Source organism: Apodemus sylvaticus, chromosome 14 (genome assembly GCF_947179515.1).
Source record: "Apodemus sylvaticus chromosome 14, mApoSyl1.1, whole genome shotgun sequence".
NCBI classification, from domain to species: domain Eukaryota; kingdom Metazoa; phylum Chordata; class Mammalia; order Rodentia; family Muridae; genus Apodemus; species Apodemus sylvaticus.
This window is the reverse complement of record NC_067485.1, coordinates 86,975,540-86,996,441: the sequence shown is the minus strand read 5'-3', so window position 1 is coordinate 86,996,441 and position 20,902 is coordinate 86,975,540. Positions and strand designations below refer to the sequence as shown.

The following is a 20,902-nucleotide window of genomic DNA, read 5'->3' as shown; positions in this document are numbered from 1 at the left end:
GACTAGCTTCCAGGCAGCTAGGAAGAGGGTCTTAAAGCCAACACCTACAATGACACACCTATTCCAAGGATACACCTCCAAATAGTGCCACTCCCTTGGCCAAAACATATTCAAACCACTACACCAACACACTCTCTTAGCTCTGGCAACTGAATCTCTTTGCAGTGGAATGGAGGATCAACAATTTGTCTTCTGCTGCTGGTGGCTCTCAGTTCTTTTAAAAGGCTTCCAGCAATTTGGTTTTACTGGAGGTGACCAGTGGTGTGTTCACCCCGGGTAAAGCGGATCAGTATGTTTCATGGTAAAATGTGCTCTCAAACATCTGAGACACACATCTGCCTTTAGGAAGCTGAATGAAGACAGACAAATCATGAGAGGGGTGGGGGGAATGGTGATTCTCACCAATAGGCGGGTGGTGTGCCGCGATGAGGCGTCATTGCTGTTCTAAGTCTGGCTCATGGTGAGTCATAATGTCCGTGTCTTTTAGGGTTCCTCGACAGATGAACAATTTCAGAGAAGATACAGCTGCTGATAAATGGCTTTGGTTTCCAGACCCAATTTTCCAACTTCACATTCACAGATAAACAAAGAGGATGTGATGGTTTGTATATGCTTGGCCCAGGGAGAGGCACTATTAAGAGGTGTTAGAGTAGGTGTGTCACTGTGGGTATGGGCTTAGGAGCCTCACCTAGTCAGTATTCTGCTAGCAGCCTTCAGGTGAAGATGTAGAACTCTCACCTCCTCCTGCACCATGCCTGCCTGGATCCCACCATGTTCCCACCTTTATAACAGACTGAACCTCTGAACCTGTAAACCAGCCCCAATTAAATGTTGTCCTTTTAAGTGTTGCCTTGGTCATAGTGTCTATTCACAGCAGTAAAACCCTAACCAAGACAGAGGAGATGTTTTATTCTTTTCCTGTGGTAGTTCTTATCCCTAGAAATTGACACAGAATCCAGGCTCTTTATGACTACATGTTACTGAATTAGATCTGTATGGAAATAACTTAAATGATGAGTCCCCCTTTTTTTTCAAGAGCTAAGGGTTAAGATATTAAGGATAAAAAGATAGATAGTTGTTTTTTTTGTTTTTTAGTGGCACATGCCAGGTGAAGGCCAAGCATCTACAAACCACCGCAAGGCTGCAAGGTCAGGAGAGGGAGCTCGGGCTACCTGGAAGGAACATCCATCAACAGAAGCCCCGTCAACATTATTTACTTGAATAACTAATTTTCCACATTGCCAGGCGACAGCACTTGTTGCTCAGGGGACACCAAGTGATGCAGGGGACCTGCGCTGCGTCTTCCCGCTAGCCACTCGCTCTGACTAAGGCGTCCTTGGAGGTGGGGAACACCCTCTGGAACCCTGCAGCCTGCTTGGGTGAGGGGAGTGGCCAGCCTGGAGTCCCTCCTTCACCCGGCAAGGTTATCTCCCCCACCTCTCAAGCCCAGCCGCTCTGCACTGCGGCTCACCGGGCCCACTTATCACTCGGCGGCGGACTTGCCGCGCCCAGCGGGGACGCTGTCGGACTAGAAGCCTGTCTAGGCGGAAGCGGGCCACGCCTCGCGCACATTCAGGAAATGACGCAACGCTTGAGCCCGCCGCTAAAGTTCTGTCACGCCGGATAGCGGAAGTCCCGCCCACCCCGACGGCGGAAGTCCGGTTCTCGTCTTCTCCAGGATTCCGCGTGCGTTCCACCGCCGGCATGGCGCATTACAACTTCAAGAAGATTACGGTGGTGCCGTCTGCCAAGGTAGGGGTGACACGGGTCGTTTCCGCCTATCTCTATTTCCTCACAAGTCGCCGTGGAGGAGGGCCCAAGCCTGTGTCCCCGAGCCTTGGGGAGGGAGGACTCCGTGCCGAACTCCACTTGCTAGGTCGACTTTGTTCTCGGGACCCTCGGAGATCAGTCCCACTCTCTGAAACCAGATCCCTCTCCCTCTGTCCATGGGTGCCCCAAACTCTAGAATCCCTCCTAGCCATCAGGACCGTCCCAGAGCCTATGATTCTTGTATGACCTGCCGCCGTGGCGAGGAGGAGCAAGGCAGGAAGCCTGAAGTGGCTAGTGGTGAGCGTCGTGAGACCCCTGCTTTAGGATGCTAGGTTCACCGTAGTACCCTCCCTTTAAAGTAGAATTTGATTCGTGCTGTCACGGTAAAAAAAAAAATCAAGTAGTTGTCATTTGTCGTTGGACTTAGAAAATGCAGTTGGTTATAAGCACGCAAGCAGCCAGGACACATTCATATAACGTAATAGGATACTCTCCACCCCAATGTCGAGTATTAGGGAAGCTAAACCTAAAAGGATACACGTGTTTCTCTGGCAAGCCATGGGCATTGAATTGCAGGATCAGTTAGAGGAACCAATGTCACTATCATTAAATTTACAGCCGTGTGGGTATATTCGACCCCCCCCCCTTTCTGAATGAGCTTGTTTTGAAAAGTTTTGCAAAGAACTAGTATTTTCTGGTGGGCGTGGTTGTGCACGCCTTTAGTCCCAGCACTAGGGAGGCAGAGGCAGGTGGATCTCTGAGAGACCTTGTCTCAAAAAGACAAAGACCATATGTTTCATTAGTAACACAGTTGTTTTTCTTACACGTCTCTGCATCTCTCCTTTCTTCCTCTTTCTGATAACCATTCTGGTTTCTCACGAGTTTGTAGTAATTGGAAAGAAATCACGTTTAGGAATCACATTTTGTTTTAGCTCGATTGACTGTCTCAGCCACTTCTCAAAGCACATTGAAGGAACGCGTACACTTTATTTCACTGGAAATAGAGTTCATCGGGTCAAACGAACTTTATTAATATAATTCACCTAGGAAAGAATTTAGAGCAACATGCATCTCTGTTGTCCTGAATGAGGTCTGTTTCTAGAAAACAGATGAATTTGCATATGTGTAGATGAGTGATGGGAATTCTTTGGTGGCTGGAAATAAAAAACTCAATCTGAAGAGTATGGGATACTTTTGTATAAGTGTGTGCTAAGTTCTGTGTATAGATATGCATTAGAATAGTCTGCATCTTTAAGAATTATTTTCTGAAGGAATAACTAAGTCATTTATACCCACCACAGTATGTTGGAGAAGTGTGTGAAATACAATTGGCCCTCTGTGTATGAGTTCAAATTCAGATTCAGCCAACCACAGATCAAAAACACTATTTGAAAATTGCATCTATTTTTAATGTGCACAAATTTTATTTTCTTTTTTGTTTGTTTGTTAGAAACAGGCTGCCATGGCTGGCCTGGAACTTAGAGAAATATGCGCTTCTGTCTCAGAGTATTAGGATTAAAGGCATGAGCCGCCATAAACAAGGCACGGCACACAGACTTTTTAAGAAATGTTCCCTACATATAGTTACAGCTATTTACTGTTTATGACAAATGTATGTGGATTCTTCTACACACAAGTACTGTGCCACTTTATAAAGTGAATTCAAATATCTCTCTGTTTTGGTAGGCAAGGCTTTGGGGTGGAGGAACCCTGACTATAAACTATAAATATCAGGGATTTGGTATAGCATAAGAACGTATTGAGAACTGGGTGGTTGATGTTGGTACACGCCTTTAATCCAGTACTCAGGAGGCAAAGGCATGGGATCTCTTGAGTTTGAGGCTAGCCTGGTGTACAGAGCAAGTTCCAGGACAGAGAAACCCTGTTTAGAAAAAGAATATACTGATAAATGGGTGAGTCTGGAGAAATTTTGCAGTTGGCAACTATTAGAAGATGTGAAGAGCGTGGAAAGGAGCAGAGTGTAAGAGCAGCAGCCTGAGGACTCCTCGGCTCCTCGAACCAGTGCACACTGGATTGTGAGGACCTGTTTGCCTTTGGTTTTGCTTCACTGGATCTTGGCATCTTATTCACTGTTTTGTCTTCAGCATTATGTTCATTCTATTCCTTTGTTATAGGAAATGATGAATATTGTTGAATTAATGGAAGCGATCAAGGGAAAGTAGAACAGCTTTCTCTGGTTGCGTAAAAGTGAATAGGTACAAACATCTCAGATCCTCAAGTAGTCTCCTCAACATACATAGGACATTTTAGATGATGGGTTTAGATTTTTCATTTTATACCCCCTTAAAATCAAAGCTACAAAGTCCTTGAAATTGAGGAGCTGTCTCTTTTTCTTCTGATTTATTCTTGAGTTAGGAATTTAGAAGTTAAAATAACATTAAAAAACATGGGGAAAAATATATTTCAGCAACCATTAGCAAGTCCTTCCACCCCATGCATATTTTTATTGAAAGAGTGACAAAGCGACTTCCCCATCAGTTGGGAGTATTCACAGGTATTTCAGACGAGGGTCCTGGGGTGGCTGGGCACATGGAGTGTATTTCCATTATCAGGGACAGGGGCTGGATAGTTTTAAGATGTGGCCTGGATGATCATGGTGGCATACTTGTAGGGGCTGAGTGAGGGCATAATTAAAACAGGGCGTTGAAAAGTATTGAGAGTCTCCCAACTATCTTAGTCTTGGTGGTGGGGAGTAAGTTTCATAAAGGCCAGAAACTATAACGATGAGCCAAGCTGTATATAAAACAATTGATTTTAAAAAAGTAAATTTTGTAATTTAAACCATGTACTACTGGATTAATGTTTTAAGAAGGTTATAAGCAAATGGATAGAAAATACATGTTTGAATTTTATCTTATTATTTTCTTTAATTATAGGACTTTATTGACCTGACATTATCCAAGACTCAACGAAAGACTCCAACGGTTATTCATAAACATTATCAAATTCATCGAATTCGACATTTTTATATGAGAAAAGTCAAATTTACTCAACAGAATTACCATGACAGACTGTCACAGATTCTGTCAGATTTCCCCAAATTGGACGTAAGTGACAAGAATGGCTATAAAATATAAGCCTTCAGAGAGCCATATTAACCTGGTGGATGTATTAATTTATTAGAGAAGAAATGAAATAACTGATCTGTCAGTTACTTCTCTTCCTGAGAACATTAGCGAAACAGTTTAGGGAGCCCGCCGCTCCCTCCCCAGCTCCCCCACCCCCGAGTGTGTGTGGGTGCAAAACCCAGTGTCTGTGGGGAGAACTGGGTCCTAAGTAGTTCTGTCACTGTAATAGGATTGAGGTTAGTGTGACTACAAGTGATTGCTTGTTTCTTTAGGGGTGATTTGACAGCGTTATTGGCCAGAAGATGCAGGGGTCTGGTGATCAGAGCGACAGGTTTGAAGAAAGGAAAGGGAACTGCTTCTCTGCTGTGTGTTACATAAGGCCAAGAAACTGGCGGAACAGTGATGTGCGTTTCATTTTTCATTGTAGGATATCCATCCGTTTTATGCTGACTTGATGAATATTCTCTATGACAAGGATCACTACAAGTTGGCTTTAGGTCAAATAAATATTGCCAAAAACTTGGTGGACAAGTAAGGTACCTTCTTACTATAGTATCTTGTAAGTTATTATCAAAAAATACAAACCCTTAGATATTTCTCTTTTTCTAAGTGTTGCTAAAGATTATGTGCGACTTATGAAATACGGTGATTCTCTGTACCGATGCAAGCAGCTGAAGCGCGCTGCCCTTGGACGGATGTGCACTATTATCAAGAGACAGAGGCAGAGTTTGGAGTATTTGGAACAAGGTACTTGTTGAACATAAAACATATTTACTATGTTCTTTCATGTTTGGGGCTCTTTTTTTTTTTTTTTTTGAGGTTCAGTGCAAGTTTCTACTATTTAGTAAGTGAAGCCTACCCCTGAAAACACTTTTATTTAATAGGAAATTTCTGAGTTAGAGCTGGAAATTGGACCTTGGACTAAGCCCCAAGTCCCACAAATGTTGTGTTGGGCATTGTGCTCTTTTCCCTGAAATGATTCGTCAAGGTTCTTTGAAAGTGTCCTACAGACAGACCTGTGGGGTTCTGATAGCTCAGTGGCACCATGCTGGAGCTGTGCTAGTGTGACAGGTGAGACAACTAAGTGGAAATACTTTAGATCAAGCTTGTACACTTGCAAATACACTGTGGACCAAGTATTCGAAACCATCTTTCCCAAACCTGGTTCTTAGTCTCATTTTGACTTAAGGCAACTGAAACAGCAGATTGGTAGGTGAGTACGTGATTCTTGGTGTAACCATATTGGGAAAATACTCTTGTGTTGTGTGTTCGTGTGTATGCTGTCAGTTTCCTGTGACTTGTCACGTTCCTCATTTTCTCCATCACTTTTGCAATTACAAAAGTGTAGTCTGGCTGCTCGGGAGGCTGAGGTAGGAAGAATGTAGGTTCAAGGCCTGCCTGAGAGCTGGGTGTGGTGGCGCACGCCTTTAGTCCCACCACTTGGGAGGCAGAGGCAGGCGGATTTCTGAGTCCAAGGCCAGCCTGGTCTAGAGAGTGAGTTCCAGGGCAGCCAGAGCCTGGCACGAAAAACCAAAAACTAAAACAAGGCCTGCCTGAGGTCTATTGAATGCACAGTCTGTTTAGTGAGATTTTGTCTCAAAGTAAAAATGTGTTGGGGATAGTGATGCAGCGAGTGTCTAGCAGGATACAGCTTTGAGCCCAGCAACCAGTGTGCTCCTGCTGCCCCCTAAAACCTGCAGTGAGGAGGAGTTTGTGCTGTCTAAGGTTATTAAAACAGCAGTGAGCCTAGAGTATAATGACATAGCAAGTAATATTTCAAGCCAATCTTAGATTCTCAATTTTTAACTTAAACTCTTTCTAGTACGTCAGCATTTATCCCGCTTGCCAAGCATTGATCCAAATACAAGGACTCTGCTTTTGTGTGGGTATCCAAATGTTGGGAAATCCAGCTTCATCAATAAGGTAGGTGCTTTCTTCGTAAATAAAGCAGCGCTCTGTTAGCTTAGGGCAGGGTTCTGCTGAAGTCCCTTTGTGGGGTTTAGAGTGTGCTTGGGATATTCTGACTAGTCATTAATAGAGACTGCCCTGTCTTCAGGAAATCTAGTGCCGAGGTATCCACCTTCCTTTGGAAGGTTTCACTCATTGTCTGAACCTATATTTAAGTAGTGATTGCCAAGACCACTCGTTTTGATTGTCATGTGCCATGCAGTTTCTGCCATGCTTAGATTATTTGGGGGAAATTGTGGTGTGGAACGCTTGTGACTGAAAATATTGTTTTTGGTTTTGTTTTCTTCGAGGTGACAAGAGCAGATGTGGATGTTCAGCCCTATGCATTTACCACCAAATCTCTGTTTGTTGGGCACATGGATTATAAGTATCTGCGCTGGCAGGTGAGAGTCTTGTCTGCAAACAGAACAGAAACCTGGGTTTTGGTTTTGATAGAATTCGATGATTTCTAAAGAGCTGAAGCATATCTTCACCCTGGAGAGCACTTAGAATAGTTAGCAGCATCCTCTAGGGACAGTTCTGAGGTAGAGGGGTGGTTTCTCTGGTCTCACCAAGAACTTGAAATCTCTCCATTACCATAAGGAGAACTGGCCTGAGCATTGGAGATGTGTGATGACAGACCACATTCGTGTAACCGACAGGAAGCTGGCAGCTGCCGTTTGGACTTCTGCATTTGCAGGGGTGATTTTATTTCCTTACTGAGGCTTCTAATGAATACAATTCTCCTGTTATTTGAAGTTCTGTTACTAGAAATGGTCTTTACTATTGAAAAACATAGAACAATCTAGGTTACAACCAAATCTAACTTTAAAAATGATAAAGCAAAGTCTTAGGAGTTGGGAGAGTTTGTCATTTATTCTAGTTTTCTGTTTTTTGGTAGCCATGTGAACAAAAGGCTCATTTCTCCCAGGGCCAGTATCTCTTTAAATAGGCTCTGCAGGCTGTCCTTAGACCCCTGCATGCGTTCCTCTGAGAGACTTCACTTTAGCCAGGGTAACCCTAGCTCACTGTAGGTCACTCTAGTCTCAATCTCAAGGCAGCCCTAGTTCTGCTTCCGTGGTGTAGGTTACAGATATGAGCCACCCTACCAAGCTCCTGGATTGGATTTTTGTCTTATAAAGAATGTGTACTTTTTTTTCTTACTATGAGCAGTTTTCAATGTCATATTTTAACTCACTAGTTTTGTTAGAACTGTTTTGGATGTATGAGAATGACTCTAGGGCCAGCCAAGACATTTTTGAGTGAGTATACTTTGGTTGATGAAGCCTGGTTGTTAGGTTGTAGATACCCCGGGGATCTTGGATCATCCTTTGGAGGATCGGAACACCATTGAGATGCAGGCCATCACAGCCCTGGCCCACCTCCGAGCTGCAGTTCTGTATGTGATGGATTTATCTGAGCAGTGTGGACATGGGTTAAAGGAGCAATTAGAACTCTTCCAGAATATCAGACCTCTGTTTATCAACAAGGTAAGTGTGCTAACTAATACTTTAATGTACAAGTTAGTACCTTCTTACTCGTAGGTAACAGGGTCTAAGACTACGGAAACCATAGATGGTGCCGAGTGTTCTATGTTAGTGATGTGACAGTTGATATGATAGCTTATATAAGCCAAGTGGCTGGCTGCCTGACTACTGCACATACAGTAGTAAGCCGGACAAAGGGCGGTGTGTGTCCTGGTTGGGATACAGCACTAAGATAAGACTTGACTGCACTGCTTAGGATAACATTTAAATTTACGTGTTGTATATTTATATAACTTTCTACTTTGAATTTTATGGCAATGGTTGATTTCAGCTTGGGTAAATGAAATTGCAGGAAGCAAATGCATGGAGGAAGAGAGGGGACTGCATTATTCTGTAATGTAAATGTAATAACTTCATTTCTTTCTTGCTAGCCTCTTATTGTTGTAGCAAACAAATGTGATGTGAAGAGAATAGCTGAACTTTCTGAAGAAGATCAGGTAAGTCACTGATACATTAATTACATATACTTTCTTTTAAAATAGCTTTGAGTCCTTAGACCATCATTTAGAAAGATTTTTAGTGCTTCCAGAACGGGTTTTTATTTTAGAAAACGAGATGATCCTTGGGTTTACTGGCAGGACATTAAACTTGAAATGCAGTTTCCTGATTCCTGCTCTGTGTCCAGTCTGTAGAAACTCCTGCATTTGGGGGTTGCTACAATGAGCTGTTGGGAAATGCGCTTCCCTAGGAGAGGACTGCTTTTAAATTGGTGCCCAGGGGAGCTGGGTACCTTGTGGTGTGCTTTTATCCTTTCCAGGCCTTAGGATATCAATGTTCTAGAGAACGAGTATAAACATGGCTTACTTGATTTTCTAAAGGAATTTTTAGCTAAGTAAGTTTGACAAGTGAGTGAAAGAGAACACCTTCTAAGCTCTTAGAGGACGGCTTTTTAGAGCTATGAGTGTGTTACAGTGTCTGCCAGCGTTATCTAGGAGGTAGGCAGCACTGGCAGCCATACATTTTCAGTTTAACCCTTTTAGTAGGCAGTTTTCAGGATAAGTGCTTTGAGAGACACGTCCTTGTGCAGTGCTCTCACTGCAGGCCCTGAGGCCTCTTCACATTTACCTTGTAGCTTGTCAGAAATTAATACCACAGACTCCTTCCTGATCCAAACCCCTGGGGTATCCCAGCAATATGAGTTTGCACAAGTGACTAATGCACACTGGCTTCTGAAACTAATACACTAGAGTAAAAATGCTGTCTGGATATACCTATGTCATATTTAAGCCAAGGTGGAAGATTACTGAGTAGGAGGGACTTCTGTTTATGGGAAGGATTAGCTTGTCTTAAGTTGTCTTCTTAGGGCAGAACACAGCAAGTTTTGGTATTGTTTGGCTACTTATTTATTTAAAGACAGACTTTAAAGTCTAATGTAGGTTAGGATGGCCTTGAACTCTTGATCCTCATGTTCATCCCATGTGGTAAGATTAGCTGGCAGAACCCTGTATTCTTTAAATTACTAATTATCTAATACCAGTGTCAGAGAATCAGTTTATCTTAAAAAGAAAGAGAAACAGAAGACCTTTATATCTTATAAGTAATCTTAATTTGTCAATCTAAATGCCATTGAAGAGAGGAGGGGCCGAGAATGGGTAGCACGAGGAAGGCTGAAGTGAAACAGACCGTGGTCAGGGGTCACTCACTGAGGGGTCAGCTCAGGTCCAGCCTTAGTACTCAGCAGTGTGGGAGCAAAGCGAGTCACCCTGCTGAGGCCCAGCGGTTTGGCTAGTGGAGGTGATGCCTGCATAATTGATTACTCGCCAGCTGTTAGTAGAGAACTGACGTCACCGTAGGTAGGTCATCTTTCTGGTGCCTCATTTCTCTAGTAAAAACAATGCCTACATCTGCAGTTGTTGGTGTTACACTATTGGGAAGTGGATGCTGTTAAAATCTGCAGCTTGCTAAACACCTGTTATAGAGCCTGTCCTTTAACATTGGGGTTCTTACCACATGGTACCAACACTAACAGTTAGCACGTGCCTGGGAGGCTCAGTGACGGCATTACACACATTTGTCACTAAATGACAGGGTTTGTGCTCAGAGACCCTAGCTTTCTCTAAATCCATGCTCTAGTCCCTTGATAACAGAAGTTGGCCTTGCTTGTTCATGGAAACTTTTAATGTCTGTTAGAAGTTGGCCACCTGTCTCCAACTAGAAGATGCTTGTACGTGTAAACATGACATTTGAGAAGGGCATGCTGTTAAGTCTCAGTGATTTGTAAAATGAAACTTAATAAATATTTTTATGTTTTCTAAAATATTCTCTTGGGCTGTTTTAGCAGAAACTTTAAAATAAATAGCATTGAAAACAAATTTAGAAGAGTTGATCTTGTCTGCATGAGGAGCTATATATCAGACACCCCAACAGATGGAGGCTGAGGCAGAAGTTAGCTTGTGTTATATATTGTGTATTGTCTAAGCTAGCCTGGGCTACAAATCAAGGGCCTGCCTTTTTAAAACAAAACACAGCAGAAGTTGGGCATTCTCTTTTCTTGTATTTTTCCTCCTGAGAAATTACATCTTGAGTTTGTGGATATAGGTCAGTGGGCAGCACTTATAACTGACTTTAGTCCCTAGTTCTGGGAGTTGGAGAGTAGGGGAGAGCTTACAGAGTGTCCCATAGAGTTTCTGATTTATGTGACTTTAATCTGGTTTGATTCTGTGTGTGTGTGTGTGGGGGGGGGGAGGGTGTTTGTTTTATTTTTGAGGCAGCATTTTTCTGTGTAGCTTCAATGTCTTGGAACCTCACTCTGTAGACCAGGCTGGCCTCAAACTCAGAGATCCACTTGGCTCTGCTGTTCCACTTACTTATTTAATTTTTTATTTAATTAATTTATTTAATTAACTTAAAACTGTTCTTCAAGAGTTAAGAACAAATCTTAGCTGATGAACAAATAGTGTTTGCAACTTCCATTTGTAAAACAGTATATTTTGTTCTCTGGGAAACAAAAACAATAAGGTACATTTCACTTCTTTTGTATTCCTAGAAAATATTTCTAGACTTGCAGGCTGAAGGATTCCCTGTCATTGAGACCAGTACCCTGACTGAGGAAGGTGTCATTCAAGTTAAAACAGAGGTTAGTGCTTCCTTAACTTGGGTCAGTGTTTTTGTTTGAGAATGGTCAGTTGTGGTGGGAAACTTTTCATTTGAGGAATTGCTAACACTGGAAATAATTTAGGTGGGTTTTTTTGTTTGTTTTGTTTTGTTTTCCTTGAGTAGGATTAGTTGTTTAAATTGTTAGAGTCCTATGGGGACCTAGTTACCATCTGAAAGGAAATATGGAGGAAGTCCCATACCCAGTTGTCCACCTGTGGATGAGTGGAGACGACTTGATTCTTCCTTGTAATGGGAGGCTGGGGCCTGGCTTTGTGAATGTTGTCTTTGTGCTTTCTTAGGCTTGTGACAGGCTCTTGGCTCATCGAGTAGAAACAAAAATGAAAGGAAATAAAGTGAACGAGGTTCTGAACAGACTGCACTTAGCGGTGCCAAACAAGAGAGATGAGAAGGTGAGGCGGCCCCTGCTGGGGTCAGTTTCGTACTGCTGTGCTTGCTTGCGCAGTGGTTGCTTGCCACAGGCCTTTTCCTGGTGTTGCAGATTGTTACATGTGTACACAAATTCATGTGTAGGTTTTGTTGTTCATTCATGGTAAAGTCATGTGTGTTTGTGGAAAGAAAAGCTCACGTGCATGAGCTGAAATAAAGAGTTGTATGCGCCCACTTCTCCCTATCAGCGTCTGTTGCTAGTAACGTCTTGCTTGTCCCTTAAAAGTGGTTTGGGTGTAATTATCACACATCCCTGTCCCGTGAGCCAATGGAAGCATATTTTTTTTTTATGTTTTTATTTTCTGCCAAAGCAGTCTACATCTTTATGTATTACTACAAGTAAATCTGTATTTCAGAATATAAGTTCCTAAAGTTTTTTTCCTTTATCACTTTTTTTTCCTTGCCTGCTTTGTAAATATGTACACAGTTTGCATTCCTGGTGTCTGTGGAGGCCAAGAGAGGGCATCAGATCCCCCGAAACTGAAGTCGTAGTTAGCGGTGAGCCGCTTGAGGTGTCTCTGCAGGAGCAAAATACTTTCTTAACCACGGAACTCTCTCTCTCCAACCCCTCTTTATGTTGTTGTTGTTTTTAACATCTCAAAAATTTGCACATTTTCAGAACATTGCCATCAGTACTTCTTTTGGTAGTTAGTAGATTTTGGATTCTACAGAAAACTGGCAGCATTCATTTCTAAAACACTTCAGTGTTATTTCCTCTGTGTTTTTATCATGCTTTTGTTTCTGCGGTGTGCTGACTTTGTTCCTCCTGAGGAGGAGAGCTTTCTGACTGGAGGGCCTTCCTTCTCGGGGGCAGTCATTGGGCTCAACTAACTAATGAACTTAATGCTGTTAGATTCTAAACATACATAGGTTTCTGTCTGCTTCTCAGTCTACTGTTTCCTGTGTGTTTTTCTTACATGTTTTAGGATAATTTTTATTTTTTTCCAAATGAAGTAACTATAGAACCAATTTGGGGAGTTGTCTCTTCTCTTTTGCCCACTCTGGCTCCAAAACTCACTCCCCAGAATGCATTTTATTTTAGTTGGTTTGTGTTGTTTTGTGTCCCTTTGTTTTTTGTGCTTGGGTCCTTTAAGTTTCTCTCATACTTGGGAAGGCATTTCATACGCTTGTCTACTTAGGAGAGACCCCCGTTCATCCCAGAAGGAGTGATAGCTCGAAGGAAGAGAATGGAGATTGCAGAGCCCAAGAAGAAGAGGGTAGGTTACTGACTTTTTGTCTGGGTTTCCTAGACAGAGGCGTGCCTGTGCACCAGACAAAGTAACGCTGGATGGTGGGTAGACAGCAGGCCCGGCTTTAGCCACATGAATCAGAGTTGATTCAGGAGATGCAAACTGAGTGTGCCCAGGGTTGGGCTCTCAAATATTCAGGGACACAGTAGTGAATTTTAACATACTCTTTTTGATGGTTTTTAATGGGAACCAGAGATACTACAATTAGGATAGTCTGACATACTGCACATACACACTCCCCTCTCCCAAATATCTGTGCGCGATCCTGAATTATAAGTTTACAAAATAACAAAGGTAACACTGGGTACAGGAAGAGTTCCAGAACATCAGGAATCAGGCTAATATGGCCTCTCCCTGTGATCCTGTCTGTGTTCGACCCTGGAGTCCATCTTGCCAGGGCCCGAAATTGCCTCTGTCCCCACCACCTGGCTCCTTTTGAAGCCCCCACTTAACATACTCTTGAATGAAGTTTCTCAGTTGATGTCATACTGCAGTGAACAGAATCCACTAGGTGGGCAAAACCAGCCCTTCTGATCGACATAGACGCACAGAAGGTCGGAGACTTTCATCGGTAAGGGGCTTACAAAGCATCTGAGGATATAAAAGTTTAAACAAACTTTTGGGAATTTTCTTTGCAGGAAAGAGATCTTGAGCTGGAGATGGGAGATGATTATATATTGGATCTTCAGAGTAAGTAAGGTGTTTGCAATGCCAGTTGTATGAAAAGTGTTTAGAAAAGAAAGAAGCTAAGTGAAAGTCTTCCAGTGAGTTTATTGGTTTATAAGCTATTACTTTTTTTCCTTTAAAGACTTATTTTTTATTTATATGAGTACACTGTCACGCTCTCAGGCACACTAGAAGAGGGCATCAGATCCCATTACAGCCGGGTAGTGGTGGCGCACGCCTTTAGTCCCAGCACTTGGGAGGCAGAGGCAGGTGCATTTCTAAGTTCAGGGCTAGCCTGGTCTACAGAGTGAGTTCTAGGACAGCTAGAGCTACACAGAAAAACCCTGTCTTGAAAAAACAAAACAAAACAAAAATCCATTACAGATGGTTGTGAGCCTCCATGTGGTTGCTGGGATTTGAACTCAGGACCTCTGGAAGAGCAGTCAACTGCCAAGCCATCTTTCTAGCCCCCAAATTTTCATTTTTTTGAAGACTGGAAGTTGCAGGCTTACAGAGCTGTACAAAATGTCTTCCATATTATTTCCTATTGTTTCAGATGAAAGGATTATTTTTTGTAGTATTTGGAAGTTAAACACACAGGTGGGTCAGTGTCGTTCTTGTTAGTAGAAATTAAGTGGTGTTGAACTGTTAGGCTATAAAGTGATTTTACTTGATATCCAGAATAATCATTTTGATGGCACAGTACTTGAAGATACTAGAAACTACCATAAACATAACTCCTTTTTCCTTTTCAATATTAGAATACTGGGACTTAATGAATTCATCTGAGAAATATGATAAGATACCAGAGATTTGGGAAGGCCACAATGTTGCTGATTATATTGATCCTGCTATCATGAAGGTCTGCAATGCTGTTTGGATTACCTTTCCCACTTTGACATGACTAGAAGATGCAAACACAGCTTCACTAACGTTTACTCCTTGTTCTCCTTCTCTGTGCCCTCAGACACCCTTCCACCCTGTTCTCTCCTCTCTTGAGACATCACTCCTCCATTCTGAAGACACTGTTCTCTAGTCTCTGTTTCCTTTGTTCTGTGAGGTCCTGGCGGTGCCCAGCTTCCACACTGAGCTGCAGTGGCTCTGTCATTTTGCTTGTGTTGATGCTCCAGTGTGGAAATCCTGTCACTGGCTCCGTCCTCCCTCTGTAACCACTATCAATATTTTTTGAGTCTTCTCAGACCTCCTCCTGCAGTCTTTTGCTAGTTTAGCAGGTGAAGTTGAATTACCAAGAAAATTCAGTCCATGGGGTGTGAGCTCTGATTTCCAGATTTCTCCGTCTCACTGACATTTTTGTTTGGATCCTTCTAATCTGAAAGGGGATTTACTTCAGTGGGTCCTGCTTTTTTCTGAGACACATTCCCCTGGAGGCCTGTCCCATCGCTGACCTTTCTCCTGTTGTGGTGCCTTTCCCTGGCTTGCTTTTTTACTGCCTGTCAATGTTTACATATTTATCTTCTCATTTATTTATCTGACTGTATTTATCTATTTGTGTGTGTGTGTGTGTGTTGCTGGGAATCAGCCCAGGATCTTGTGCTTGTTGGACTTTGTCACTTTGCTACATCCCCAACCTATGTGTGTATTTAAAGTGTCATTTCATAACCAGTGTAGTTGTGTTTAGCATGCATTTGAGAGGACGAATGGGAGTTTGTACACATTTATCTTGTGTGTGTATCTGCTGGGAACACTAGGGAATGAGGGAAGGGGTCCCTACATTTTTGTCTTTAAAGATGAAATGGAATTGGCAGAAAATAGTGCATACAGTGTTCATGCTGTCATTTTGGCCTTCATATATCCTCTTTTCCATGAGATTAACTGTGTATGAGTGGGGCCCAGTTGTGACTAGACCACACAACTTTCTCATATCTTCAGGTACTTAAGAAAACATGATTCGAGTAAATATGTTGCTACACTAACTTCCAATTTTTTCTTTGTTAATTTTATGATTTTTTTTTTAAAGAAATTAGAAGAGTTGGAAAAGGAAGAAGAGCTGCGAACAGCTGCTGGTGAGTACGACAGTGACTCTGAGAGTGAAGACGAGGAAATGGTGGAGATCCGACAGCTGGCAAGACAAATTAGAGAAAAGAAGAAGTTGAAAATTCTACAGTCCAAGGAAAAGAATACACAGGGACCCAGGATGCCCCGAACTGCCAAGAAGGTCAGTGCTGAGCACTGCAGAGGCAATGTCCGAACTTGCGTGCTGAATCCCATGCAGTCCGCCCTGAGAGTCCACTCCCCGGGGTACGGGGTGGCACACCCAGGGCTTCTCAGCACACTGACCTACGAGGGTCTTTTCTTTGGGCTGTTAGATTCTGACAGTTGTACCTTTTCTCCATGCATTGCAGCTCTAGGTGCATCCCTGTTACAGACTGAGTCATTGCTGCAGTGGTGTGTTAAAACTAAACTTGATGAGGGTTGAGGATGTTCGTTGTTAAATAAGGTCTCATTCAAGCCAGGCTAGCCTTGAGCCTTGGTAGCCGAGGGGCCTCTGACTCCTCCTGCTCCATAGGTGCCAGGATTCCAGCTGTGTACTGCTAAAATTTTTATATTACTTAACTTATCTATTGATTGAGACTCCTAAATCTACAAGGTAGTTTATCAGCCCATCACGCCATCAGTCAGCCCTGCAGCAGACTCGGCTGCATCTCCCCTAAGTTAATTCACTTCCCACGCTATCTACCTGAACGTAACATCAAAACCAAGAAGCTGCAAGTTTCCTTGCTCCGGAGTAGCCCCACTGGAGACGTCAGTCATGAGTCTGGGCCTCTAGAGCTCGGCTCTCCAGTTAGAGTGTGGTTTCCCTGATGCTGTCTTGAGTATGATTAACTTACTAGAAATTGGGAAAACATTCCCTTTTGTTGTTCATTTGCCAGTTCATTATAAAGTGTATTTTAAAATTTAAAAGATAACGGCAGTGAAGTGCTGAGTAGGGGGCAGTCTGAAGGAGCCTGCTGGTCCTGGGGCACGCTGCCCTCTTAGTACATGGTTGGGCGTGTCTCACTTTCCTGTAAGCTAGGCCTCTAGAGTTACTACAAACTATTCTTTTGGGTTTTTATAAAGCTTTTTGCATAAACAAACTTGGATCCTGAACTGTAGAGTGTGAGGGGCAAGAGTCTAATCTAATGCTAGCTAAGCTACACCTGTCTGCTTACCCTCTTTGGGCCTTTTCTCTGCTACATACCATTGCTCCTCTGAAGCAGGGTCTTAGAGCAAGGTTGTCAGAGCTGGCCAGCTCCCAGACAGAAAGGCGGGGAAGGTTAAGGAACTTTTTTAAGTTCCATTATCTGTCTTGGAAGAGAGAATGTATATAATATTATATGTATTGGTAATATTATACTGTTGTATACATGTTGTATTATACAATACTAATGTTGTAGCATGTCCTTCCATAGAGACATTAATTGCTGCAGCTTACTAGTTAGTCCTTAGGAAGAAAGTGGAGCTTGTGAAATGGGGCAGAAGAGAAACAGACTGAGAGACAGACAGACTGACTGCCTGAGTCCTACCTGTGACCTGACGTGCCATAGTTAACAGTCTCCTTTACTCAGGAGCTTCTGGAACCACGGACTAAGGGCCAAATGTTCTATTGCTTTCTGTTCCAGTCCCTGAGAAAGGATAAGGGCTGTGAGCATTAGGATCCCGGAACAGAAGCAAAAAATGTTTACCTATTTATCTGTCCATCACAGTATCACCTGTGTGTTTTCCTTCTCTTTTTTCTTTTAAAATATCTTTTAAAATTAAATTTCAGCAGACATTTTATTTAAAACAAGTTATCTTTCCTCCCTCGCTTCAGGTTCAACGGGCAGATTTGGAGAATGAGATGCGTAGTCTTGGTGTGGACATGGATGATAAAAACAATGTAAGTCTGCGGAGGGCAGCATGGTTTCAGATGATCTGTGTTCTTTTGTTTTGATCTGTGTCTTGCTGTGTCACCCAGCCCCCCCTCAAACTCAGCATTTCCCTGCCTCTAGTTCCCCAGTGCTGGGAGTCAGGCATGTGCTGCCAACCCTACCCACAGCCAGGCGTTGCTTAACGATGTGGGTGCCTTCTGAGAAATCTGTCCCTAGGTGATTGTGTTCCTGTCAGTGTCATAGCACACACAGGATGTGCATAAATGTAACTGATGAGCATTTCTGTAGCCTCAGCTCTCTGGAGTGGGAGGTTAAACAGCAACACGTATCATATAAACTGTCGACCAAGGAAAGCCATTGTCATTGCTGCTCTTGATAAATGACAACCAGTAGAGAACATTAGCATACCGGGTGTGCAAGAGCTGTGGCTCAAGAGCACCACCTCACCACCAGCATGGGTGCTGATCCGGACGTTTCTGGAACCTTCTCAGGAAGGACAGGAGCCTTTGACAGTTAACCCCTGGCTTTAGACTAGACCCTCTGCTAGTAAGTCACACTGGGCCTTCCAGAGTCTTTCACTTGTGTGATAATGATTCTTAAGACCTTGCTGTCTTCTCGTCTGGTTGGACTAATTTTGATTGTGACCAAGAGCATTGTTGGTGTGTTTCAGGCCCACTATGCAGTCCAGGCAAGAAGATCTCGGAGTGCCACCAGGAAAAGAAAACGAGAAGAATCTGTTCCACCGTCCTCCATAGCCCGGAGTCGGAGTCGGAGTTGCTCTAAAACTCCACGTGATGTTTCTGGTCTTCGGGATGTCAAGGTTTGTTTCTTTGATCTGGGACAAAAGAAAATAAGAGCCTTCAGGGGCATTTATTTCATAGAACCCCCAGCAAGCACCAGCCATGACTTGAGCAGGGTTGTGATTAAGAGATTACCTGTTCAATCCACCTTCCACTTTGTAGCATCCTTTGGAGAGGCACTCGGACCAGTTGGATCCCCTGGATAGGTGTTCTGACAAACCATTCTGAAACCTTTAATGTGGAGGATAGACAGAGACATGACCTCATAAAGTGGACAGTCCAGGCTTTCTGTGAGGAAATAGCCGGGAGGGAACTGTTCATCTATGTCACTAGGGGAATTATTTTCCCTTCAAGGTGGTAACTAGTCACTGTGGTATTATTCATAATGTCTTTTTCAGAGATGCACTAGGTGTTTTAAAATCTCACTGAAGTTTCTTTTTGAGGAAAAAAATTTTTTTTAATTTTGTATTTTGTAAGAGAAAAGCTTTGTAAACTGGCAGGCTCTCTAATGGCAGCCTGAAGTTTTTGTTTCAGGTGTCATTTTCATTGGCAGTCTAGGAAATGAGTGTTGAGTTGAGGCAGTGTTTCACTCTGCATCTCAGGCTGGCTGAGCGTCCAGACTGGCTGCTTCCATGGTCAGCGGGATTACAAGTGCACTCTAGAGCTCTGGGTTTTAATCCTGACATCGATAAGAGTCGGATGAGGAGCGTGTGTTCTCACGGTCCTGAGTGTCAGTGTGTTACTCTGAACATCTGAACAGAGACTTTAGTCTTGTAACTGATAAAGGTCCAAGGGTTCTCCAGATAGTCATTGAGTTCCTGCAGATAGTGTGGTGGTCTGAGAGAACAGTGCAGGACAGAATGTGGTTTTCATTAATGTGTATTTTCCTGTACAGATGGTGAAGAAAGCCAAGACTATGATGAAGAAAGCTCAGAAGAAGATGAACCGCTTGGGGAAGAAAGGGGAAGCAGATAGGCATGTGTTTGATATGAAGCCCAAGCACTTACTGTCTGGGAAGAGGAAAGCTGGTAAAAAGGACAGGAGATAGTGTCCTCCTCAGCTGCAACAGTTTAGCTAGACTCTTGATTATTTCTGGGTGTGGTCTGGTGTGTTTATAGAATTTGGAATCACCCTCTGTTAACCAAAAGAAACAGTGGGAATGACTTTGAAACGCTTGCTACTTTGCTGACCACTGGCGAAGCCTGAGGGAGCAGCGCTGTCGCTGTGCAGTGCGGATGTTACTACAGAGCGCTGTACCTGGGCTGCTTTCACAGCCGCGGGACTCATTTTGCAGAAGAGATTTATTGGTGTAAGGAGGCTGCTTTATTGGGGGAAAACTGTTTTGTAGTGGGACTTTTGTCACCCAAACGAAGTACCTATTTTTGTTAAAGTATCCCTGCTGGGAGGTCTAGGCAGAAGGCTATCCTACTTACAGTTAGGGTGTGCCAGAACTTAAATTACTCTTTTAAATTATTTTCTGAACCTGTAGTACCAATGTATCGTCGTAACTTCAACCATTTTATCCAAAGTAAACATCCAGCAAAAACGTAGTTTTGATTACTTAAATTTTGTGTGATTTAATTGCAAGTCACTTGATGGCCATAAGGAGGGGAGTGGGGAAAAGGACTTTGCTTTTTTGTTCTTAAAGCAAAAGTACTTTTTTAAAGGATGTAAGTGCCTGGGGTATAGGCTCAAAACCAAAAAAAAATCTTCTTTCATAAACAATTGCTGAATTAAGATTGATCCTGGAAAGGACAGAAGCATCTATGAGAGGGATCCTGGTGTGCCTCAAACTACAGCCCTGTCCACAGATGAGAAGACACTCTTAAAACTGTCAGTGCTTCCTGTCCGAGCTACAGTTCTATCAAAACCTTTATCAAAACCCAGCGATGCTTAAATGTATTATATATTTTATCCTAAAATTATATGGACTCTATTGAGACTTCTTTTTTTTAAATTGGCTTTTTAATGTGATTTAGTTCTCTGATGAAATTTGATGTTTTGATCTATTTTTTTAATGTCTAGATAATTAAAGTCTATAATCATTGGTATGCCTAATAACTTGATTAAATTATAGAATTAGTCATGTATCAGTAGAAATTCTAGCTTTTTTTTTCTTAACAGAATTTGTATTTAGTGAGAAAGCAAAGAGACACTGGAAAAATTAATGAGAGGAGGAAAATAAGACTTAGCTAGAGTTTGTATTTCCTAATGGCAGAAGTCAGGAAAATGCAACACAAATTATGAAACCAAGATTGTTGACATACATAGTATTGATTTTTCAAAAGACACCTCAAAACAGTGCTGCTCAAAACAAAACTCAGCATATTTAGAACAGAGTGTGATGGTTAGTTTAACTGTTAGGGATCTGGTCTCATTGCTGTTAGGACTAGAAAGAACTGGCTGTGGGTGACCGCTAGG

At 42.7% G+C, this 20,902-nt stretch overlaps 1 protein-coding gene across 1 annotated transcript; it reads left to right on the top strand.

Moving 5' to 3' along the window:
* The first annotated feature begins 1,638 nt into the window (after positions 1–1,638).
* On the top strand, positions 1,639–20,406 carry Gtpbp4 (GTP binding protein 4). The gene is made up of 17 exons (XM_052156850.1): positions 1,639–1,752; positions 4,668–4,838; positions 5,287–5,390; positions 5,470–5,606; positions 6,682–6,782; positions 7,118–7,210; positions 8,105–8,296; positions 8,725–8,790; positions 11,340–11,429; positions 11,749–11,859; positions 13,036–13,113; positions 13,785–13,836; positions 14,574–14,674; positions 15,791–15,988; positions 17,624–17,689; positions 18,352–18,501; positions 19,377–20,406. The coding sequence occupies exons 1-17, from the start codon at positions 1,705–1,707 to the stop codon at positions 19,527–19,529; spliced, it is 1,911 nt and encodes a 636-aa protein (XP_052012810.1). The 5' UTR covers positions 1,639–1,704; the 3' UTR covers positions 19,530–20,406.
* Positions 20,407–20,902: the final 496 nt, after the last annotated feature.

Coding starts and splice junctions, on each gene's coding strand:
- Gtpbp4 (XM_052156850.1), top strand. CDS start 1,705: ATGGCGCATTACAACTTCAAGAAGATTACGGTGGTGCCGTCTGCCAAG. Junction 5,391..5,469: donor GCCAAAAACTTGGTGGACAA/GTAAGGTACCTT, acceptor TCTTTTTCTAAG/TGTTGCTAAAGATTATGTGC. Junction 8,297..8,724: donor GACCTCTGTTTATCAACAAG/GTAAGTGTGCTA, acceptor CTTTCTTGCTAG/CCTCTTATTGTTGTAGCAAA.